Source organism: Mobula birostris, chromosome 1, assembly GCF_030028105.1.
Source record: "Mobula birostris isolate sMobBir1 chromosome 1, sMobBir1.hap1, whole genome shotgun sequence".
In the NCBI taxonomy this organism is placed as follows: Eukaryota; Metazoa; Chordata; class Chondrichthyes; order Myliobatiformes; family Myliobatidae; genus Mobula; species Mobula birostris.
Genome location: NC_092370.1, coordinates 237,418,918 through 237,439,853, shown reverse-complemented (window position 1 = coordinate 237,439,853; position 20,936 = coordinate 237,418,918). Strand labels below are relative to the sequence as shown.

Below are 20,936 nucleotides of genomic sequence, written 5' to 3'. Positions count from 1 at the left end.
TTTGGTTCTTTTTGTCAATCGCCTCCATGCTACGCTTTCTGGCTCTTGACTCATCTGCCATAGATGATAGTTTCTCTTTCTACCTATACCGTTTATAGGCTTAAATACTTGCATTAGATCTGCTCATAATCTTCTCTGCTCCAAGGAAAACAACTTATTTGAGAAATATGAGGAAGCCATTCAGAGCATCACAACTGTAGCAACCTTCCAGCTCCACCAACCATATGTCTGCATCCTTGCAATTTTTTTCCTTCATGTACCTCTCACAAACCATGATGGAACCTACCTTTGTCATATCTGCAGGTTGCGCATTCCAGACTACAATCACACACTACATAAGATTTTCTTATGTCGCTGTTAATTCTCTTTATCTTTATTTTTGACTCTGATCATTTAGTAGAAGAACATAAAAAAATAGGAGCTGGAGTAGCTCACTCTGTCTCAAGTCACCTCCTTGCTATTCAATGGGCTGTAACTCCTCCTCCATGCCAGTTCTCCATTGTGCTGAATTCCCGAATCTTTCAAATGTTTACCCACCTTCTTTTTAAATACATTGAGTGGTCTCAATTCCAGAACTCTCCAGAATAAAGAATTCCAGAGATTCACCATCCCCTGTGAGAGGTTCTTCTACATTTCAATTTTAAAAGACCACCATCTAGTAGCCATTTCCCACTAACAGAAACATCTCAAGCTGGGAATGCCCCATTCGGATCTTATATGTTTCAATAAGATTATTCCTCATTCTTTGAAACAACAAAGAATATAGAGCTATAGTTGCTTGAGACAGAACAAGACTCTGAACCCAAGATGTCACCTGGTGAATTAAACCTTCTCAAATCCTTTCTTGAATAAAAGGAGCATTATACTCCCAGTTTGGTCTCACCATATCCTGTAAGAATAATTCTCTATTTCTACATTCCAGTCATCTTGCATAAAAGCCAACATATTGCTTGCTTTCCAAACCATCTTGCTAATATTTTGTGATTCATACACAAGAATAATTATATACCTTTGTATTTTGGTACCTTTGAAAGCTTAATCCACGTAAAATATAGCCTGCGTTTAGACTCCTCTTCCTGAGTTACAGGACCTCACAATTGCCCTCATTATGCTTCTATCAAATTTCCCCTCAGCTTTCTTGTCTCCAAAAAGTTCTAGCTTCTACATTCTTCAACCCCTGTACCTTTTCAGAACTGTATATTCCCGATATAATTTTGTTACTCTTCCTGCCAAAGTTAACCATCTGATAGCTCTCTGAATTAAAGTTCACCTGCCGTGCACCTACTTATTGCATCAGTTTGTTTATAACCTGCTGCCATTTATCATTACTGCCTTCACAACTTACAATACAGAAAAAAAGCTGATAACCTGACTCCAGACTAACAGACTTTCCAAATTATTGGATCTTGCTCCTATTCGTGGACAAACATGTTTTTACTTCACTTTCTTTACATGTTATACAATCCTGTAATAAACTTCCCAGTGAGCCAAAGGGTACATGAAATATACATGCATTCTAGGCTCCAGCTTGACTGCAAGTCTATCCATGCTCCTGACCACTCTTATTCCGGACCCAGCTCCACCCGCACATTCAGTCCACAGTCTGGACCCTGATCCTGACCGCACTCTAGACTCCTGGCACTGGTCACCCCACTTGTGCTCTGGACTCCGGCCAACATTCCGTGATAATGAACAAGTCTAATTAATACTGATTATTGGGATTTCTGAACAGCTGAATGCTGGATCATTGGCATTTTACTTTTAGAGATGGAGACTTGCATGCACAAGTGTAAGTCATTAAAACAGATTTTAAAAATCAGTGGCTTTAACAGGGATTCCTGCAGCATGCCACTATTAATTTTTTTCATTCTGCCATTCTGTAAAACAACAGTTTACCATGGTCCTCTGTTGCTTATTATTCAGCTTTGTACCCAGATTATCAATGACTCTTTTTTAAGTAGTGTATCCCTTACAGTGAAGGTTCCCCTTTAATATTTTACTAAAGTCTTCTATCTCCCTTTGAAAACTTCACATCTTTCTTGGGGTTCATTTCCTGGAACTGAAGTTAATACTGCCATGTGATTAAACCAGTTTTTATAAAGGTTCATCTTGATTTTCATATTCTTATACACCACTGAGAAGGAAACTGTTTCACTGCCTGAATTGATTCAGTGTAGAAATCTTCTCAGATTGCTTTAGTAGCAAATTTTCAGTCTACAGTGTTAGTACATTGTTGCATAAATGTACAAAAACGGCTTTTATAAAAAACTACCAGTAGCCTTTTATTTTCCACAGTTACACCGCAAAAATAAATCTTTTAGTTTTATAAAAATAGAACTAATAAGTTAGCTTACTAGTTCTCCTGAAACCAGTTAGAATTTAAGGAAGGAAGGATGATTGATTTGAAAAGTTAGAGGTTTGTCTCTCTCTCCAAAACTGCAAGTGCCTATGTCAAGACCTAAGAACACATCTTTGATTGCTTTATTTCACACTTGCATCAAACATGACCGAATTCAATCACAATAATTAAGGCCAGTCTATGTTACATTCTGAAAATAAAATGTTAATCATAGTTGAAACTAAAAGCATGCATTGGAGCAACCTGTTGTACATAAACTTGACTCCACCATGGATGGTCCCAAGCCCGGCCGTGATGGGAGAGTTGGGCATGGTGCTAGCAAGCCCCAGATATAAAGACCCAGAGCTACAGAGACTTCAAAGGCCTCATTCCTGGGAGAGGAAGGATCTTTATCTGGAAGAAAGATGAAGTTGTGTAGCCAAAGTAGAAGCCACAATCAGCCCAGAACAGAAAACTCTGGCGAACTGCTGTCAGCAGCCTATGCCCCAGTAGAGGTGATGGGCTTAAGAAGAAGCTATACATAAATTGCTCTCAAATCTGATGAAACATAAACTTGTTCTATAAGTGGCACTGATTCCCCTTTTGTCAACAAAACAGAAGCAAACTCAACCAGTAATTGCTTGGAGTAGTATTTTCAGACGAAACTGAGTGCACATGAAATATGAGGAAATAAGGGGGATAGAAGGGGAACTAAAGGTAGAGACACTTGCGTACCCAACACAAATTTAAATGTACAATTATTTCTTCCAGGTTTCAAGAAAATGTGCATAAAGTTACTATTTTTAATTACCTTGGAGCTCCGAGATCTTCAAATCGCAGCCCACTTTGTGATTGGTCTGATGGCTTTGTCCCATATTGCCCAAATCGATTATATTGTGATGTTGAAACTGAAGGAGACACCTTCACTTCATCATGTGGTGTTGGAATCAAAGGTTTCTTCGGTTCTGTGACACCAGGTGAACTTTGAGATAATGGGGTAGGACCCTGTGAAACTGCTGAAGAGGTCTGAGTCATTGATGGGGGAGCCCAAGTCATTGGTGGAGGAGGCTGTGATACTGGTGGAAAGGTCTGAGTTATTGATGGAGGGACCTGAGACACTGGTGGCGGGGCTTGAGAAATCGGTGGTGGGGCTAGAGTCATTGGTGGAGGAGCTAGAGACACTGGTGGAGGTGGCAGAGTCATTGGTGGAGGTGGCAGAGTCATTAACGGGGGTGGCATAGTCATTGGAGGTGGTGCACCTGACATCAGTGGAGGGACTCCAACCATTGGCAGAGGCATCCGAGTTGCTGGTGGAGGCACCTGAGTCACTGGTGGGGGGGCTTGAGACATGGAGGGAGGGGCTGGAGACACCAATGGAGGGGCCTGAGAAACCAATGGAGGGGCCTGAGACACAGATGAAGAACTTTGGGAAATTGGCGGACTCTTTTCTTCCGAGGAAACTGAGACTACAGGTGAACTTGTTGCACCCTGTGTAGAAGAACCAGTTAGTGGTGGCGTAGGGGGCATTCCCATGGGTGGCACTGGAGGCATTGGTAGAGTTTGAGAGGGCAATCCTCTTGATGCATTTCCTAAGTAATTCTGGGATTGATTGTTCATGTACTGTTGTTGAACATTTCTGAGAGCATCCATTCTTTCTTGAAAGTGATGATTCGTTGATACCATTTGTTCTTGCCATTGGTTCCACTGTATTTCGTACTGTTGGAGTTGATCCTTGTTAGGATAGGCTTGTAGCTGAGCCTTCCAAATCTGAAACTGTCGCTGCCATTCTTGATATAGAGGGATGAACTGCTGCTGCTGCATCTCCAAATGTCTCAGCTGCATTTCTAGAGGTAGAGACTAAAGAAAAAGGATCTTATTATAGCACATCCTGTTTTATGAAAAGTTTAAAAATTCTCTGCATTACTTTCACATTCATTCAAGGTGGGTGATCTTACTTGTCCACGTAGAAATAATGTTACCTTTTCAAAGGCAGTCCAGATTATGACAACTGATGAGTACAAGAGCAATCTTACTTTGCAAGAAATCCAAAGAACTGAGATAACTTGCAAGAAAAGCAAAAAAAACACTAATTGCACAAAATTATTTAAATACCTGAAAACCTGCAAAATGCTGGTGGAACTGGGCAAACCAGGTACATCTGTGGAAAGAATAAACAGCTGACATTTTGGACTAAGACCCTTCACTTAATGAAGGATCTCAAAATGTTGACTGTTTATTCCCTTCCACAAATGCTGCCTGACTTGCTGAGTTCCTCTGGTATTTTTGTGTGCGTTGTTCATGACTCTGATAGTTCTATTAACCCACAACTTAGTCTTCTTGATTCAAAGAACAATTTATTTTGAAAGGCTATATCACTGGTATGATTCCCATAAATTTCATCTGACACTCAGATGTTGGAATCCTGTATGGTTCAGAGTACTGCAAACAATATTCTAGATGAGGTCTGAATAATGATTTATAAAGGTCTAGGATAAAGTTCTTGCTTTAATAATTAATGCTGTATGATATTGTTAAAAAAAAACCTTCTCAAATTTATTCTCCCATTTTCAACGATTTGCATTCAAGTATTTCTGTTTAAAATTATATTATTTAGCTGATATTGTCTGATCGACATTCTTATTACCAAAATGCAGCACTTCATACTTTTGTGCATGTAATTGGGATCAATCAGCTACCTCAAAAAAAACATTCTAAACAAACATTCCCATAGCAACTACAGTGAAATAAATATACTGAAAGTCTAGTTAGTTCATAATTCAAATATAATGGTAAAAAACTGTTTAGAAAAGGGATCATATTTTATAGTTTAAGTCAAATTTCACTTCCCTGAGTCTCAGGTCAACTTTTCAATGCATTGTACTATTTATTTGTGATGCACACGTAAACTTCACTGAAGAATTAAATGTGCCACAATATAAAACGAAGGTTCATGTCTCCTCATCACTAGCAAATAAATGCATTGCCAGATATGTGTGCAAAGAGTTCCAAGATGCCCTTTCAACCAACGAAAGATGAAAAACTGGAAAATCATAGGTTAAAGAACCTAAAAGGAATATGTTAAATGCAATGAAAATCAAAAAAAAAAATTGGGACATTCTTAACTAATGAAGATAACTTCAATTATACCTTTCTAACCATATTTCTTGCATTTAGAGCCATTAATATCAATTTGTGAAGTTACGATTTAAACCTACTACACACAGAACATTTCCAGAACCAACCAATTTCCCTTACACTAAATCACCAAAGCATCATGCTTGCTTGAACAAAAGTTAAAATGACACAGAAGAATTTTCCATGATATTCCCAAAGAGGGTGTCACTAACCTGCACGTGTTGGATCTGCTGCATTATCTGCTGGTATTGTTGCAGCAGTTGTTGAAGTTGATTATGTTGTTGCATCATGCTTTGTTGCTGATACTCGATACGTTGTTGCTGCCACTGAGCGGCCGCTGCCTGTAGCATTTTCAATCTCTCTGCTTCCTCTGGATTTTCTGGAGGTTGGATAGTAGGCTAGGAACAATTCACACATCATTGCAAAGTTATGAATTAAGTCTTTGGAAATTGCATATTTGGACTTGTTTACTGCCGTGTCTTAGAGGTTCTTATATATTTACCAATCACTGAAATTATTTAATAAAAATCCTGATGTCCGCACCAATAACTATTTGGAACTATAGTTTTGTAGTACTGTAGTAATATTGCAAATGCTCTAATTTGTCTGTATTTCATTTAAATAAATATTTGTTACTCAGTTAAATGCTAGTTTGTCTTTTTATATGGTGGACTGATTTTAGGTTGTTCGAGGAACATATACAAAACCAGTATTCTCAATGAAGATAACACAACATTGGAATTGTCCTAGTGACCCATAAATAGCATAGCCGGCTAAACATGCCGCAGGAGACAACTTGATCAGGACAAATGTCAACTGACTGTCGCCACTTTATGGAGTATGAATCTGCATGGGAGAAGGTGAAAGATATCCTTACAAGTCATAATCTGCAGTCAAGAGAGACAAAACTAAGAATCACTTCAGCGGAAATTACATCAATTTATGACTTCTTCAGACTCGAAATCCTTGAATTTCCCAAATAACATTGAGGCAGTAACATTACCAAGATGACAGCAGTTCAACACAAGATGCACCACCACCTTTTCAAGAGTAAAGATGAGGAAAAAATATTGACCCTGATGGACACACCCTGATCCCGTAAATTAATAGGAAAACAGTACGTTTAAAAGAGAAAACAATAATTTATTCTTCTATGATGTGTTTATTAGTTGTTCTATGAAATAAGATGATTAATATTTCTCTATTTACTGCTGGGTACAAACTATAGACAAATCAGACGTTGTACCCTTCTATAAGAATTGAATGAAAAGTCCATAGATTTCAGAATCAGGTTTATTCTCACTGACTTATGTTGTGAAATTTGTTGTTTTGCAGCAGTAGTGCAATATATTTATTTTAAAAAGTTACTGACGGTCACCGAGGAGATGTATGGTCTTCCAATGAAGATCCAGTTGTAGAGAGATGCACAGAGGACCAGGTTCTGAAGCTTGTCCATTAGTACTGAGGGGATGATGGTGTCGAATGCTGAGTTGTAGTCAAGAAACAGCAGCATGATGTAAGCATTGCTATTATCCTGACGGTCCAAGGCTGACTGTAGATTTAGCGAAATTGTATCTGCCGTAGACCTACTGTGGCAGTAGGAAAATCACAGCGGGTTCAGTTCCTCACCCAGGCAAGAGTTAATTCTAGCCTTGATCAACCTCTCATATCACTTCATCACAGTAGATGCGAGTGCTTCTGGGCAATAGTCGTTGAGGTAGCTCACCTTTGGAAGCAGGTAGAACTTCTGAAAGTAGCAGTGAGGGGTTGGAGAAATCCTTGAACACTTCAGCCAGTTGGTTGGCATAGGTTTTCACTGCCGTGCCAGCTACACTATTCAGGGCCTAGTGCCTTGCAAGGGTTCTTAAAGGAAGTTCAACATTGACCTCCAGGACAAATATCATAGAGTCATCAGATGATGCAGCGATTCACACAGATAGTTTCAGTCTCCCTTTCAAAGCATGCATAACAGGCATTGAGCTCCTTGGAGAGTGAAGCATCACAGCCAGTTACGATGTTAGCTTTCACCTTATAGGAAGTAATGGCATGCAAATACTGCTCTGCTACAGCTGAACTTGCATCCAACTGTGTCTCTAACCTCACTCACTCTTCTGACATCTGTAAGTTGTACCTGGACTTCTTGTAAAGTTCTGGATCATTCGTCCTGAATAGTATAGAATTTATTTATATTTTACATCTATCCCACAATATGAGGGAGCAACCACTCCATTGCAATGTACAGACATGTGAATTTAAAAGTCTAATGGCTTGTAGAAAGAAGCTGTCCCATAGCCTGTTGGTCCCGACTTTAATGCTGCAGTACTGTTTGCCAGACGAAGCAGCTGAAAGAGTTTATGGTTGGGGTGACTGGTATCCCCAGTGATCTTTCACCCCTTCTTTCTGCACCTGCTGCTATAAATGTCCTCAATGGAGGGAAGTTCACATCCACACATGCGCTGGGCTGTCCGTCCCACTTTCTGCAGTGCCCTGCGATCGAGGTCGGTGCAGTTCCTGGACCAGGTGGTGATATAACCAGTTAGTATGCTCCCAATGGTGCCCCTGTAGAAAGTCTTAAGGATTTGGGGGCTCATGCTGAACCTTTTCAGTCACCCGAGGTGGAAAAGACGCTGTTGTGCTTTTTTTTGGCCACAAAACTGTTGTGTACAGCCCAGGTGAGATCACCGGTGAGGTGTATACTGAGGAACTTGAAACTACTCACCCTCTCAACTGCAGACCCATTTATGCTGATCAGGCCAAGCATGTCTCCGTTTCTTCTGTAATCCACAATCAGCTCTCTTGAATTTTGGACATTGAGGGAGAGGTTGTTGTCCTGGCACCACTGTGTCAGGGTGTCAACCTCTCCTCTGTAGGCTATCTTATTACTGCTAGAAATAAGGCCAATCAAAGTAGAGTCATCTGCGAATTTGATCAGCAGATTGGAGCTGTGTGTTGCAGCAGAGTTGTGGGTGTAAAGGGAGTAGAGAAGGGGAATCAGAACACAATCCTGGAGGGCACCTCTGTTGAGGGACAGACAGGCAGAGGTGAGAGAGCCCATCCTTACCACCTTCAACGATCCAATGGGAAGTCTAGGATCCAACAGCACAAGGTGGGGTGCAGGCCAAGGTCTCTGAGCTTCCGGTCAAGTCTGGAGGGAATTATGGTGTTGAATGATGAACTGCAGTCCAGGAACAGTGTTCCAACGTATGCATCCCTCTTCTCCAGGTGAGTGAGGATGGTGTGTAGTGCTGTGGCTATGGCGATATTGGTAGACTAGTCTACAGTAGGCAAATTGTAGGGGGGCCAGTGTGGGTGGTAGCATGCTGCAGATGTAGTCTTTAACCAGCCTCTCAAAGCATTTGCTTATAATTGAAGTGAGCGCGGCAGGGCACCAATCGTTCAGGTATGCTATCTTGGTTTTCCTAGGTACTGGGAAAATGATGGACGATTTGAAACAGAAGGACACTAAACACTGCGAGAGGGAGAAATTAAAAATGTCCATAAACACACCAGCCAGCTGTTCAGCACATACTTTAAGGACGCGCCCTGGGATGCTGTCTGGCCCTGCTGCCTTGTGGCTGTTGACACATTGGAACGTTCTATGTACCTCAGCCCCGGAGATGACCAAGGTGCAGGTCTCGTCAGCGGCTCTCCTTAGGGTTTCAGTCCTATGAACCTCGAATTGAGCATTAAAAAAAATTTAGCTCATCCAAGAGTGAGGCGGCAACGTGGACTGTACTGCTGTGTTTCTTTTTGAAGTCCATGATGGTATGCAGTCCTTGCTATACACTGCGTGTCACTGTTGCAGAGTTGTGACTGGATTTTGTCTGCATTGCCGTTTTGTCACCTTGATGGCTTTACGTAAATCATAGTGGCATCTCTTGAGCTCCTGTTGGTCTCCAGATGCAAAGGCTTTATCCCTTGCACTGAGGGGAACACACACTGAACCATTTATCCAAGGCTTCTGGTTTGGATAGACCCGGACTGACTTTTGGGGAACAATGTCTTCAATGCACTTCCGAATGACGCTCCATGTATTCGGAAATCTTCTCAGCTCAAAATACCTCCTAGGTGACGTTGTCAAAGCAGCCCTGTAACGTGAGTCTGATTGGTTGGACCAACAGTGAATAGTTTTCACCATGGCCACTTCTTGCTTCAATCTCTGTGTGCAGGCGGGCAGATGCAAGATGGAGGAATGGTCAGACTTTCCAAACAGTTTGAGAACCAGTTTGGATTCAGCCTATGGTGGGATGTACACAGATGTAATAACAACAGACGTGAATTCTCTAGGGAGCCAGAAAGGTCGACATAAGGAGCAAAAGGATTTGAGGGTGTGCACGCTACCTAGGGCACACCAACCACTGTTCACCATGAAACATACTCCCCCACCTTTACTTTTCCCTGAGAGGTCTTTAGTCTTGTCCACTCGGAACACCGAGAACCCAATGGGTTCAATAGTTTGATCTGGTATTTCCTCCAACAACCAGGTTTCGGTAAACCATAAGGTGTTACAGCGCTTTGTTTCCTGTTGGTAGGATATTTTGGCTCCCAGCTCACACAGCTTGTTGACCAGGGACTGTACGTTGGCCAGAAGTATGCTAGGGAGTGGCAGCTGATTTGCGCACTGTCTCAACTTAACCAAGACGCCGGCTCTTCTTCCTCGCCACTGGCGACGCTTCCTCAGCAATGCCGGTGTGGTGAATGAACCTCTTGTGGTTTGTGCAAGCAGGGGGTCCCAGTGATAGAAAGGCTGCACGTTATGATTGAATGCCGTCTTTCTGATGTTCAAAAAAGTCAATCAATCTATACCTGATGTGAGACGAATGCAGAAAGGAGGAAAGATGAGCAGAAAATTACAATGCCAATTCGGAGTACACAGCACGTTTGTGGTACACAGCGCCTTCTTGGAATGCTGCAGATCTAGTCCTCAGCAGATTGCACATCTTCTGGTTCATTCACGGCTTCTGAATTGAGAATGTCTGTTCATCACAGGCAGTTAATTTTTCTCATACAATTTTCCTTCTTTCAATGCAAACCATTTCAGAACTGGATGATTTATCTTATTATGCATCCACTCAGTTTTTAACATTCACATTGTAAGGAATGATTTAAATTCTCACTGAACTTCAAAACAATCCTTGCTATTAAAATACTGTATATCCATTGCAAAGTTTGTGCAAAGTAACCCGAAAGATATACTACTAATTTCCTTCAGTTTATCAACAGGAAAATGGTATCTACTGATTTTCATTCATAGCTTCCAAAGTGTTCTGCAAGTTTCTATGTCATGGTAAATGTATAGCTGTTAAAATTCTCTTTCTACATGTCAAAAAGGAAAGTACATAAATTTACATGTAAGACACAAAAAGGACTCATTTACCTTTGCTTCTTCAGGTGGGGGAGGTGGAGGCATCTCCTCTTTAGGAGGTGGAGGCGGTGGTTGTGTTTTGGATGCCTCATAAGGTGGAGCCGGTGGCAATGGTGGCTGTGTAGTATAACAGCCCTTGGCCTCTCCAGGTTTTTGCTGTGCAGAATCACTGATCTGGTTCATTTCTGCACTCTGACTCTGTTCCTGCTGACCTCCATACTGTTTGCCTCCATGATACCAATATTGTTGCTGTTGCTGCTAACAGAGTGCCGATAATGCATATTAATTTCCCACATTATACTCCATCTGCCAAACTTATGTCCAACCACCTGCTCTATTTATATCATTTCGTTGGTTTTGCAATGCTGTCATAACTTGAGTTGCTAATTCTATTTATGTTATAATTGAAAAGGCTATAATACAATTAGTCCTATCATTTAAATCAAAATACATCTGTACATAGTTGATTGAGGCTGTAGCTCTGATTCCCACTTGCTACAGCTTGCTAATCTAAATTTATACAATGTACTTTGTATTAATTGCCCATTTCTCAACTCTAGAGTCATAGAGCACTGCAGCACAGAAACAGCCCTTGAGCCCATCTAGTCCACACCTGTACCTTGACTAAAACCATCCATGCTCCTCACATGCATAAACTTTTCCACCACTTCCACAGGCAGCTCATTCCACTCTCAACACCCTCTAAGTGAAAAGTTATTCCCTCAGACTTCCCTTAAATCTATCACCTTTAAATAAGACTCCCAGTTCTAGTCTCAGCCAACCTCAATGGGAAAAGCTTGCATCCATTTACCCTATCTATACCCCTCATAATTTTGTACACCTCTATAAAATATCCCTTGTTCTCCTATGTTCCAAAGTTTAATGTAATTTTATTATTAAGGTACACGTCACCATAAACAATTCAGATTCATTTTCTAGCAGTCATTCATAGTAAATACAAAATACAATAGAATTAATGCAAGATTGCCCCCAACAGAATGGACAATCAAGACAGTAGACTGTGCAAATACAAGAAGTAATAATAATACATAAACTATAAATATCAAGACCATGAGATTCTTTAGAAGTGAGTCCATAGGTTGTGGGAACATTTCAGTGATTAAGTGAGTGAAGTTACCCCTTCTGGTTCAAGATCCTGATGGTTGAGGGGTAATAACTATTCCTGATCTGCAGATATGGGTCCTGAGGCTCCTATACCTTCTTCCTAATGGCAGGAGTGAGAAGAGAGAGTGGTGTGGATCCTTAATGAAGGATAATGGTAGTTTAAGTCCTAATCTATTCAGCCTTTTCCTATAACTCATATCCTCCAGTCCCAGCAACATCCTTGTAAATTTTCTCTGCACTCTTTCAATCTTATTGCTATTTTTCCTGTATGTAGGTGACTATAGTTCAACACTTTTCAACGTAATTGTATAAGGGCTAAGAGTGTTGTAAAAGCAAGCCTGAAGGCTTTGTGTGTCAATGCAAGGAACATTCATAATAAGATGGATGAACTGAATGTGCAGATAGTTATTAATGAATATGATATAGTTGGGATCACAGAGACATGGCTCCAGGGTGACCAAGGATGGGAGCTCAACATTCAGGGATATTCAATATTCAGGAGGGATAGACATGAAAGAAAAGGAGGTGCGGTAGCACTGCTGGTTAGAGAGGAGATTAACGCAAAAGAAAGGAAGGATATTAGCCGGGAGGATGTGGAATCGATATGGGTAGAGCTACATAACACTAAGGGGCAGAAAATGCTGGTGGGAGTTGTGTACAGTCTACCTAACAGTAGTAGTGAGGTTGGGGATGGCATTAAACAGGAAATTAGAAATGCGTGCAATAAAGGAACAGCGGTTATAATGGGTGACTTCAATCTACATATAAATTGGGTGAACCAAATTGGTAAGGGTGCAGAGGAAGAGGATTTCTTGGAATGTATGCGGGATGGTTTTCTGAACCAACATGTCGAGGAACCAACTAGAGAGCAGGCCATTCTAGACTGGGTATTGAGCAAGGAGGAAGGGTTAGTTAGCAATCTTGTCGTGCGAGGCCCTTGGGTAAGAGTGACCATAATATGGTGGAATTCTTCATTAAGATGGAGAGTGACATAGTTAATTCAGAAACAAAGGTTCTGAACTTAAAGAAGGGTAACTTTGAAGGTATGAGATGTGAATTAGCTAAGATAGACTGGCAAATGATACTTAAAGGGTTGACAGTGGATATGCAATGGCAAGCATTTAAAGATCGCATGGATGAACTACAACAATTGTTCATCCCAGTTTGGCAAAAGAATAAACCAGGGAAGGTAGTGCACCTATGGCTGACAAGGGAAATTAGGGATAGTATCAATTCCAAAGAAGAAACATACAAATTAGCCAGAAAAAGCAGCACACCTGAGGAGTGGGAGAAATTCAGAGTCCAGCAGAGGAGGACAAAGGGCTTAATTAGGAAAGGGAAAAAAGATTATGAGAGAAAGCTGGCAGGGAACATAAAAACTGACCGTAAAAGCTTTTATAGATATGTGAATAGATATGTGATTGGTTAAGACAAATGTAGGTCCCTTACAGCCAGAACAAGGACAAGGACAAGGGAACAAGGACATGGCAGACTAAATGAATAACTACTTTGGTTTTGTCTTCACTAAGGAGGACATAAATAATCTTCCGGAAATAGTAGGGGACAGAGGGTCTAGTGAGATGGAAGAACTGAGGGAAATACATGTTAGCAGGGAAGTGGTGTTAGGTAAATTGAAGGGATTAAAGGCAGATAAATCCCCAGGGCCAGATGGTCTGCATCCCAGAGTGCTTAAGGATGTAGCCCAAGAAATAGTGGATGCATTGGTGATAATTTTTCAAAACTCTTTAGATTCTGGACTGGTTCCTGAGGATTGGAGGGTGGCTAATGTAACCCCAGTTTTTAAAAAAGGAGGGAGAGAGAAACCGGGGAATTATAGACCGGTTAGCCTGACATCGGTGGTGGGGAAAATGCTGGAGCCAGTTATCAAGGATGTGATCACAGCACATTTGGAAAGCGGTGAAATCATCGGACAAAGTCAGCATGGATTTGTGAAAGGAAAATCATGTCTGATGAATCTCATAGAATTTTTTGAGGATGTAACTAGTAGAGTGGATAGGGGAGAACCAGTGGTATATTTGGATTTTCAAAAGGCTTTTGACAAGGTCCCACACAGGAGATTAGTGTGCAAACTTAAAGCACACGGTATTGGGGGTATGGTATTGATGTGGATAGAGAATTGATTGGCAGACAGGAAGCAAAGAGTGGGAATAAACAGGACCTTTTCAGAATGGCAGGCAGTGATTAGTGGGGTAACGCAAGGCTCAGTGCTGGGACCCCAGTTGTTTACAATATATATTAATGACTTAGATGAGGGAATTAAATGCAGCATCTCCAAGTTTGCGGATGACACGAAGCTGGGCGGAGGTGTTAGCTGTGAGGAGGATGTTATGAGGATGCAGGGTGAATTGGATAAGTTAGGTGAGTGGGCAAATTCATGGCAGATGCAATTTAATGTGGATAAATGTGAGGTTATTCACTTTGGTGGCAAGAACAGGAAAACAGATAATCTGAATGATGGCCGATTCGGAAAAGGGGAGGTGCAACGAGACCTGGGTGTCATTGTACACCAGTTATTGAAAGTGGGCATGCAGGTACAGCAGGCAGTGAAAAAGGCGAATGCTATGCTGGCATTCATAGCAAGAGGATTCGAGTACAGGAGCAGGGAGGTACTACTGCAGTTGTACAAGACCTTGGCGAGACCACACCTGGAGTATTGTGTGCAGTTTTGGTCCCCTAATCTGAGGAAAGACATTCTTGCCATGGAGGGAGTACAAAGAAGGTTCACGAGATTGATTCCTGGGATGGCAGGACTTTCATATGATGAAAGACTGGATCGACTAGGCTTATACTCGCTGGAATTTAGAAGATTGAGGGGGGATCTTATTGAAACGTATAAAATCCTAAAGGGATTGGACAGGCTAGATGCAGGAAGGTTGTTCCCGATGTTGTGGAAGTCCAGAACGAGGGGTTACAGTTTAAGGATAAAGGGGAAGCCTTTTAGGACTGAGATGAGGAAAAACTTCTTCATACAGAGAGTGGTGAATCTGTGGAATTCTCTGCCACAGGAAATAGTTGAGGCCAGTTCCCTGGCTATATTTAAGAGGGAGTTAGATATGGCCCTTGTGACTAAAGGGATTGGGGGTATGGAGAGAAGGCAGGTACAGGGTTCTGAGTTGGATGATCAGCCATGATCATACTGAATGGCTGTGCAGGCTCGAAGGGCCAAATGGCCTACTCCTGCACCTACTTTCTGTTTTTATAACAACCCAACTCTAAAGCTCAATTCTTGATTTATGGAGGTCATTGTGCTAAAAAGCAGAAAGCAGGATTTCCTGGTTGCCAACCATTTTAATTCTAATCCCCATTCCAGCATGTTGGTCCATGGCCTCGTCTGCTGCCATGATGAGGCCACCCTCAGGATGGAGGAGCAACATCTCATATTCTGTCTGGATAGCCTCCAACCTGATGGCATAAACATCTATTTGTCCAACTTCTGGTAATTTTCCTCCCTCCCCCTTCTCTCTTTCAATTTCCCACTCTGGCCACCACTCTTAAATCTTTTCCTCACCTGCCTATCACATCTACGCACTAGTCTTGCTTCTTTCCTTCCTTCTGTGGCCCACTCTCCTGTCCTATCAAAATTGCTCTTCTCCAGCCCTTTACCAACCATCTTCTAGACTCTTATTTCATCGTTCTCCTCCACTCACCTGGCTTTACTCATCACCTTCGAGCTTGTAATCCTTCCCCTTCCCCCTCCCACCACTTTATTCTGGTTTCTTTCTCCTTACTTCCCACTATACCCCTAATTTTGGTGTCATCCACAAATTTGCTGATCCTTTGCTAGTCTATTAACCATCCAACTCCGCCCCTCTCTGATTTTCTGCATTAATATTGGGCTTGATTCCTATCCATTTTTAATTCATGTTTATCCTTGCTGAGCTCAATGGTATGACCCAGCATAATGCTCTTTCATGTCTTGCTATTTTGTTTGAAGTACATCAAGTCTATAAATGGGCTATTATTGAGCCGTTGTCCAGCTCAGTTTCCTCTTGCTTCCAAACAAGTTTTTATCCATACTATCCTGCCCACCATTGAGAGTATCTATCTGAGGCGCCACCTCAAATCGGCAGCATCTATCAACAATGGTCTCCACCATCCAGATCATGCCATCTTCTTGCATTCGCTACTATCAAAACTTCAAGTCCCACACCACCAAATTCAAACACAGCTTCCTTTCAACCATTCAGTTCTTGAACTAACCTGCACAATTCTAATCAATACCTCACTGTAGCAACATTATGAACATTTTGCATTACAATTATACTCAGAAAACTCTGATGGTGTGACATCAGACAACACTCAACTCTTGAAAGAGACACCAAAGATGAACAGAAGAAACAATTCAAGACAGTTCTCAAATCCTCCTTGAAATACTCAACCTCTCCACTTACTTATGGAAACAATTCCTAATGTTGCAGTATGTTTCAATAAAGTTGCTAACCTTATCTTTTCTGTTTGACAAGTTCAGTTAACTACAGTCTTCAAACACTACCACTCTTCTAGATTATGATTCATTTTATTTCATAATACAGTATATCAAACAGTAAAAGAACAAACTTGCATTTCCCAATCAAATAAAGTCACCAGTCAATCACAGGATTGTCTGACATCATGGTTGAAGGGCCTGTTCCTATACTGAACTGTCTAATATTCTATGTTCCAAGCTGACGCTATAGCTGCACTGGAAGAACATGTCGAGTTTGGATTCAGAGGTCTTCAGCAATATTTTAGACAGGAGGTGACAAAGCAAGACCAGTGATACCTAGCTAAGTCAAGATTATAAGCAATTTGGAAAAGAATCAACAGATCACGGCTCTCCCATACACCTGCTAACTTTTCCCTCTTGCAAACTTGAAGCTGTTATCTAAATAGCTTTGCAAATAAGTGGTGTATTTCATAGATAGTATGTGCTGGCAGTAATACTTATCTGGGGAGGTGGAGTGCCGATCAAGCAAACTTTTTTGAGGATTCTTGGGAGTTGCAATCATCAGAGAAGTACAGATCACACTCTGAGATTCTTCCAATGGAAAGGTAATGAAGTGCCAGGAGGTCAGTCACTACTTCTAATCATCGCAATATAGGAAGGATATGATTGCCCTGGAGAGGGTGCAGGGAAGATTCCTCAGGCTATTGCCTGGAGTGCAGCTTCTCACTTATAAGGGACTGAACAGGCTTAGTTTATTTTTCTAATGAAGCAAAGATGGTCGAAGTGACCTGAGAAACATATATAAAATTTTGAGGGGCATAGAGTGGAACATTGTCCCATGATGGGGCTATCTAAGAAGAGAGCAAGTTTAAGATGAGACAGGATCTGAGGGAGTATTCGTTCACACAGAATGTTGGTTAGAGTCTGGGCTGCACTGCCTGAAGGGACGGCGGAGGTAAATACTTCATTGATATTTAGGCATTTAGGCAAGTACTTGAATCAGGACTTAAACCCAAAACTTTACAACTCAAAGGTAAAAGAGTGAATTATGTTGACAGTCTTTAAATGTTGCTACTAGGATCTCTTTGGTTAAAATTATTTTCACATTTAAAGCCTATATTATCATCTATGGACTTAACTATGGAAGAGTATTCACAAGTATGTTAGTGTTACTGTCTCACAGCATCATAGATTAAAACTCAATCTATATCTCTGGAGCTGCTCACATTGACTTAACACATTCTGCCTGTGATTACGTGGGCTTCCTCCAGGGGCACTTGTTTCATCTCACATGCCCAGTCATGCTGGTTGGTATTATTATACATCATCTTAAATTGCCCCTATTATGCTGAATGGGTGGAAGGAGGCTGGTGAATTGTTAATGGGAAATATGGGCTACTGTACATTGGTATTTGATGGTTGGCACTATCACAGTTGGCCTAACTACCTGTTTCTGTGCTGCAGGACTCTGTGACTCTTAAGCAGACTGGAAGGTCCAAATGCAAGAATTGCTCAGGTATCAAATTCCATGTGATAATAGGTCAACACTTCATCCAAATTAATACATATTTTGTACGAGGCACAGTAGCACAGTGGTTAGCGTAACACTATTACAGCGCCTGCTGTAAGTTCAGAGTTCAATTCCTACCACCGTCTGTCAGGAGTTTCTATGTCCTTCCCATGCCCGAGTGGGTTTCCAAAAGTGCTTCAGTTTCTTATCACAGTCCAAAGATGCAAGATTAGGGTTAGGGAGTTGTGGGCATGGTACATTGGCATCAGAATGTAGCGACATTTGTGGACTCATTTGATGTGTACGACACGTTTCACTGCATATTTCGATGTACATGTGAAAAACAAAGCTAATCTCATTATACTTACTTGATAAGAGCCATTTATTGCTTTGGAGTAATCATTCACCTTTTTGTCACCAGATGCTGTCACAGTGCTTGAAGTTGACTGAAATAGATGAAAAGACATGTTAATACAGAAAATTTAGATATTAGAAACAAATTTTCTCTCAGGTACACTTAAATGTGTTAGTTTTAAATTTTAAATCCTTTAAATTTCTTCGAAGGCGTCAAAGCACAATTTAAACAGAATATACAGAGCACTAAATGCGTATACCCTACAATCCGGAGATATGCTCAAGTCTTTAACATACACCTTCTGTACCTAATAAAGCAGCCAATGATTGTATATTTTGAAGAAGAATATGAACTCCTTCTTTTCTTGTTGCTCATGGTAACAACCCCCCCCCCCCCCACCACACATACACCCCTGCATTCCAAAGAACGGGCTATCTCTTTTCTCCTAGGGTAAGGAGATCATTACTTAATGACTCATTTAGGTGTAAGTGAAGAGCAAGAGAAGGTGTGGTAAGGTGAGGCATATTACTTCAGGCTGATGTGTTGGAGCTGTAGCCCAAAAGGTCTGATGGTATATCTCTGCATTTTCTTGTTGGTCATTTTTGTTGCTTTGCCACTTTTGCACTGTAAATATTTTGCACTTTTTCGAAAAGTTTTCCACTTCTGGCACACATAAAAAACCTTTACACTGAAAGGCTACTGCTGCCTGCCTTCTGATTTTTAAAGTCCATACCTTCATGAAGGCATGAGAGCTTCACCAAAACCCAATGGTGTGCCACACATCCAGAGATAATCCCACCTCTTTTTCTTAAGCCCATCATCCCTACTGGGGCATAGGCCGCTGACAGCCGCTTATAATGGTCTTCTGTCCTGGACCACTCTTTCAAGTTCCGTGGGGTAGCCTGTCTTATTTCTTCTAGGGAAGATCCTTCTAATCCCAGAGATGAGGTCTTCAGAGCTTCTGTTGGTGTCTTTCTGTAGCTTGGATTTTTAAATGGATGGGGTTGCTATCCCCATGTCAACCCTCCTTCTTTCACAGCTGGGCTTGGGACCATCCATGGCAGAGATGGATAACCCTTATGATTTTCTTAAAATAGTTCTAATAGTCCATTTAGCTGAAGTGTGTTCTCCTCCAAAATTGACCACTTCCAAAAGTATGGCACCACCATGGGTACACTGAGGATTTTTGTGCTCAGGTTTCTACAAGATACGTGATTCAGGCTCCAGGCAAGCACCTGAACACCCTGTCCTACAGTCATACCAGGCTGACCAGAGAAGGATGCAGTGCTATACATCAAGAAAAATCATCTCAATCATTTATTTCAAATATCACAACATCTCCTGGCTTCAATTTAAATGTAGGTATCATGCTACAAGTGACCATTCTGTTTTCCTCATGCTGAAGGACTTTTGAAAGCAGTAAATCAAAAGTCCAAGGGTCTAAGTACTCTGGGTAGGGTCTACACTGTCCATCACCAAAAATTTCTCAGTAGTCTAACCACTATATAAGATGGCCAAATGAATAAATCATATAGTTACTTGAGGCAGGGAGGAGTTTCTCAGAGTAATCATGCAAACCATGTTCAAGCAATGGTGTTCACAAGATCAATGGCTATCAAAGTTCAAAGTAAAATTATTTTCAAAGTACATATATGTCACCATATACAACCCTGAGATTTGTTTTCTTGTGGGCATACACAGTGAATCCAAGAAACAATAGAATCAGTCAAAGACCACATCCAACAGGATGGACCAACAATAAATATCAAGAACATGAGATGAACAGTCCTTGAAAATGAGCCCATAGGTTAAGGGAACTATTCAGTAAAGGGGAGAGTGAAGTTATCCCTTCTGGTTCAAGAGCCTGATGGCTGAGGGGAAACAACTGTTCCTGAACCTGGTGGTGCAGGTCCTGACACTCCAGTACTTTCTTCCTAAAGGCAGCAGCGAGAAGATAGCATGGCCTGGGTGGAGGGGGTCGTTGATGATGGATGCTGCTTTCCTGCGATAGTTTTCTAAGTAGATTACCTCAATGGCGGGGAGGACTTAGCCTGTGATGGACTGGGCCACATCCATAACTTTTTGTACATTTTCCATACAAGGGCAATGGTATTTTCATACCATGCCATGATACAACAGTTAATAAACTTTCCACCTCAATCTACAGAAGTTTGTCAAGATTTTAGGTGTCATGCCAAATCTTCGCAAACTTCCGTGCTAAGCCAAAACAGATCCACTAAAAAGATAATACCGAGGAATTTAAAGTTGCTGATCCCTCGATGAGGACTGGCTCATGGATCTCTGGTTTCCTCCTCCTAAGTCAATAATCATCTCCTTGGTCTTGCTGACATTGAGTGAGATGTTGCTGTTGTGGCACCACTCAGTCAGATTTTCTGTCTCCCTCCTATATGCTGGTTTGTCACCACCTCTGATTCGGCCACCAACAGTAGTGCTGTCAACAAACTTAAATATGGCATTGGAGCTCAGCTTAGTCTCACAGTCATAAGTATAAAGCAAGCAGAATGGTAAGCACACAGCCTTGTGGTGCACCTGTGCTGATATTGCCAATCCAAACTGACTGGGGCCTCGTCGTCGTCATGGCTATCCCTCAAGGTCGAGGGTGATGGTCTTCATTCTGAAGAAGTGACCCACAGAGTGAAG

The 20,936-nt window shown here is 41.4% G+C and overlaps 1 protein-coding gene across 3 annotated transcripts in view; it reads right to left on the bottom strand.

Moving 5' to 3' along the window:
* ylpm1 (YLP motif containing 1) overlaps positions 1-20,936 on the bottom strand; it is a 117,014-nt gene that overhangs the window by 69,313 nt on the left and 26,765 nt on the right. For 2 of the 3 annotated variants that reach the window (XM_072273974.1, XM_072273955.1), the window contains exons 2-5: positions 18,289-18,366; positions 10,851-11,096; positions 5,686-5,871; positions 3,150-4,195 (exon numbers count right to left, since the gene is read on the bottom strand). In XM_072273974.1, the coding sequence (XP_072130075.1) occupies positions 3,150-4,195; positions 5,686-5,871; positions 10,851-11,096; positions 18,289-18,366 (1,556 nt within the window). The remainder of the gene's footprint in view (positions 1-3,149; positions 4,196-5,685; positions 5,872-10,850; positions 11,097-18,288; positions 18,367-20,936) is intronic. The other variant, XM_072273965.1, reaches the window with a different exon arrangement.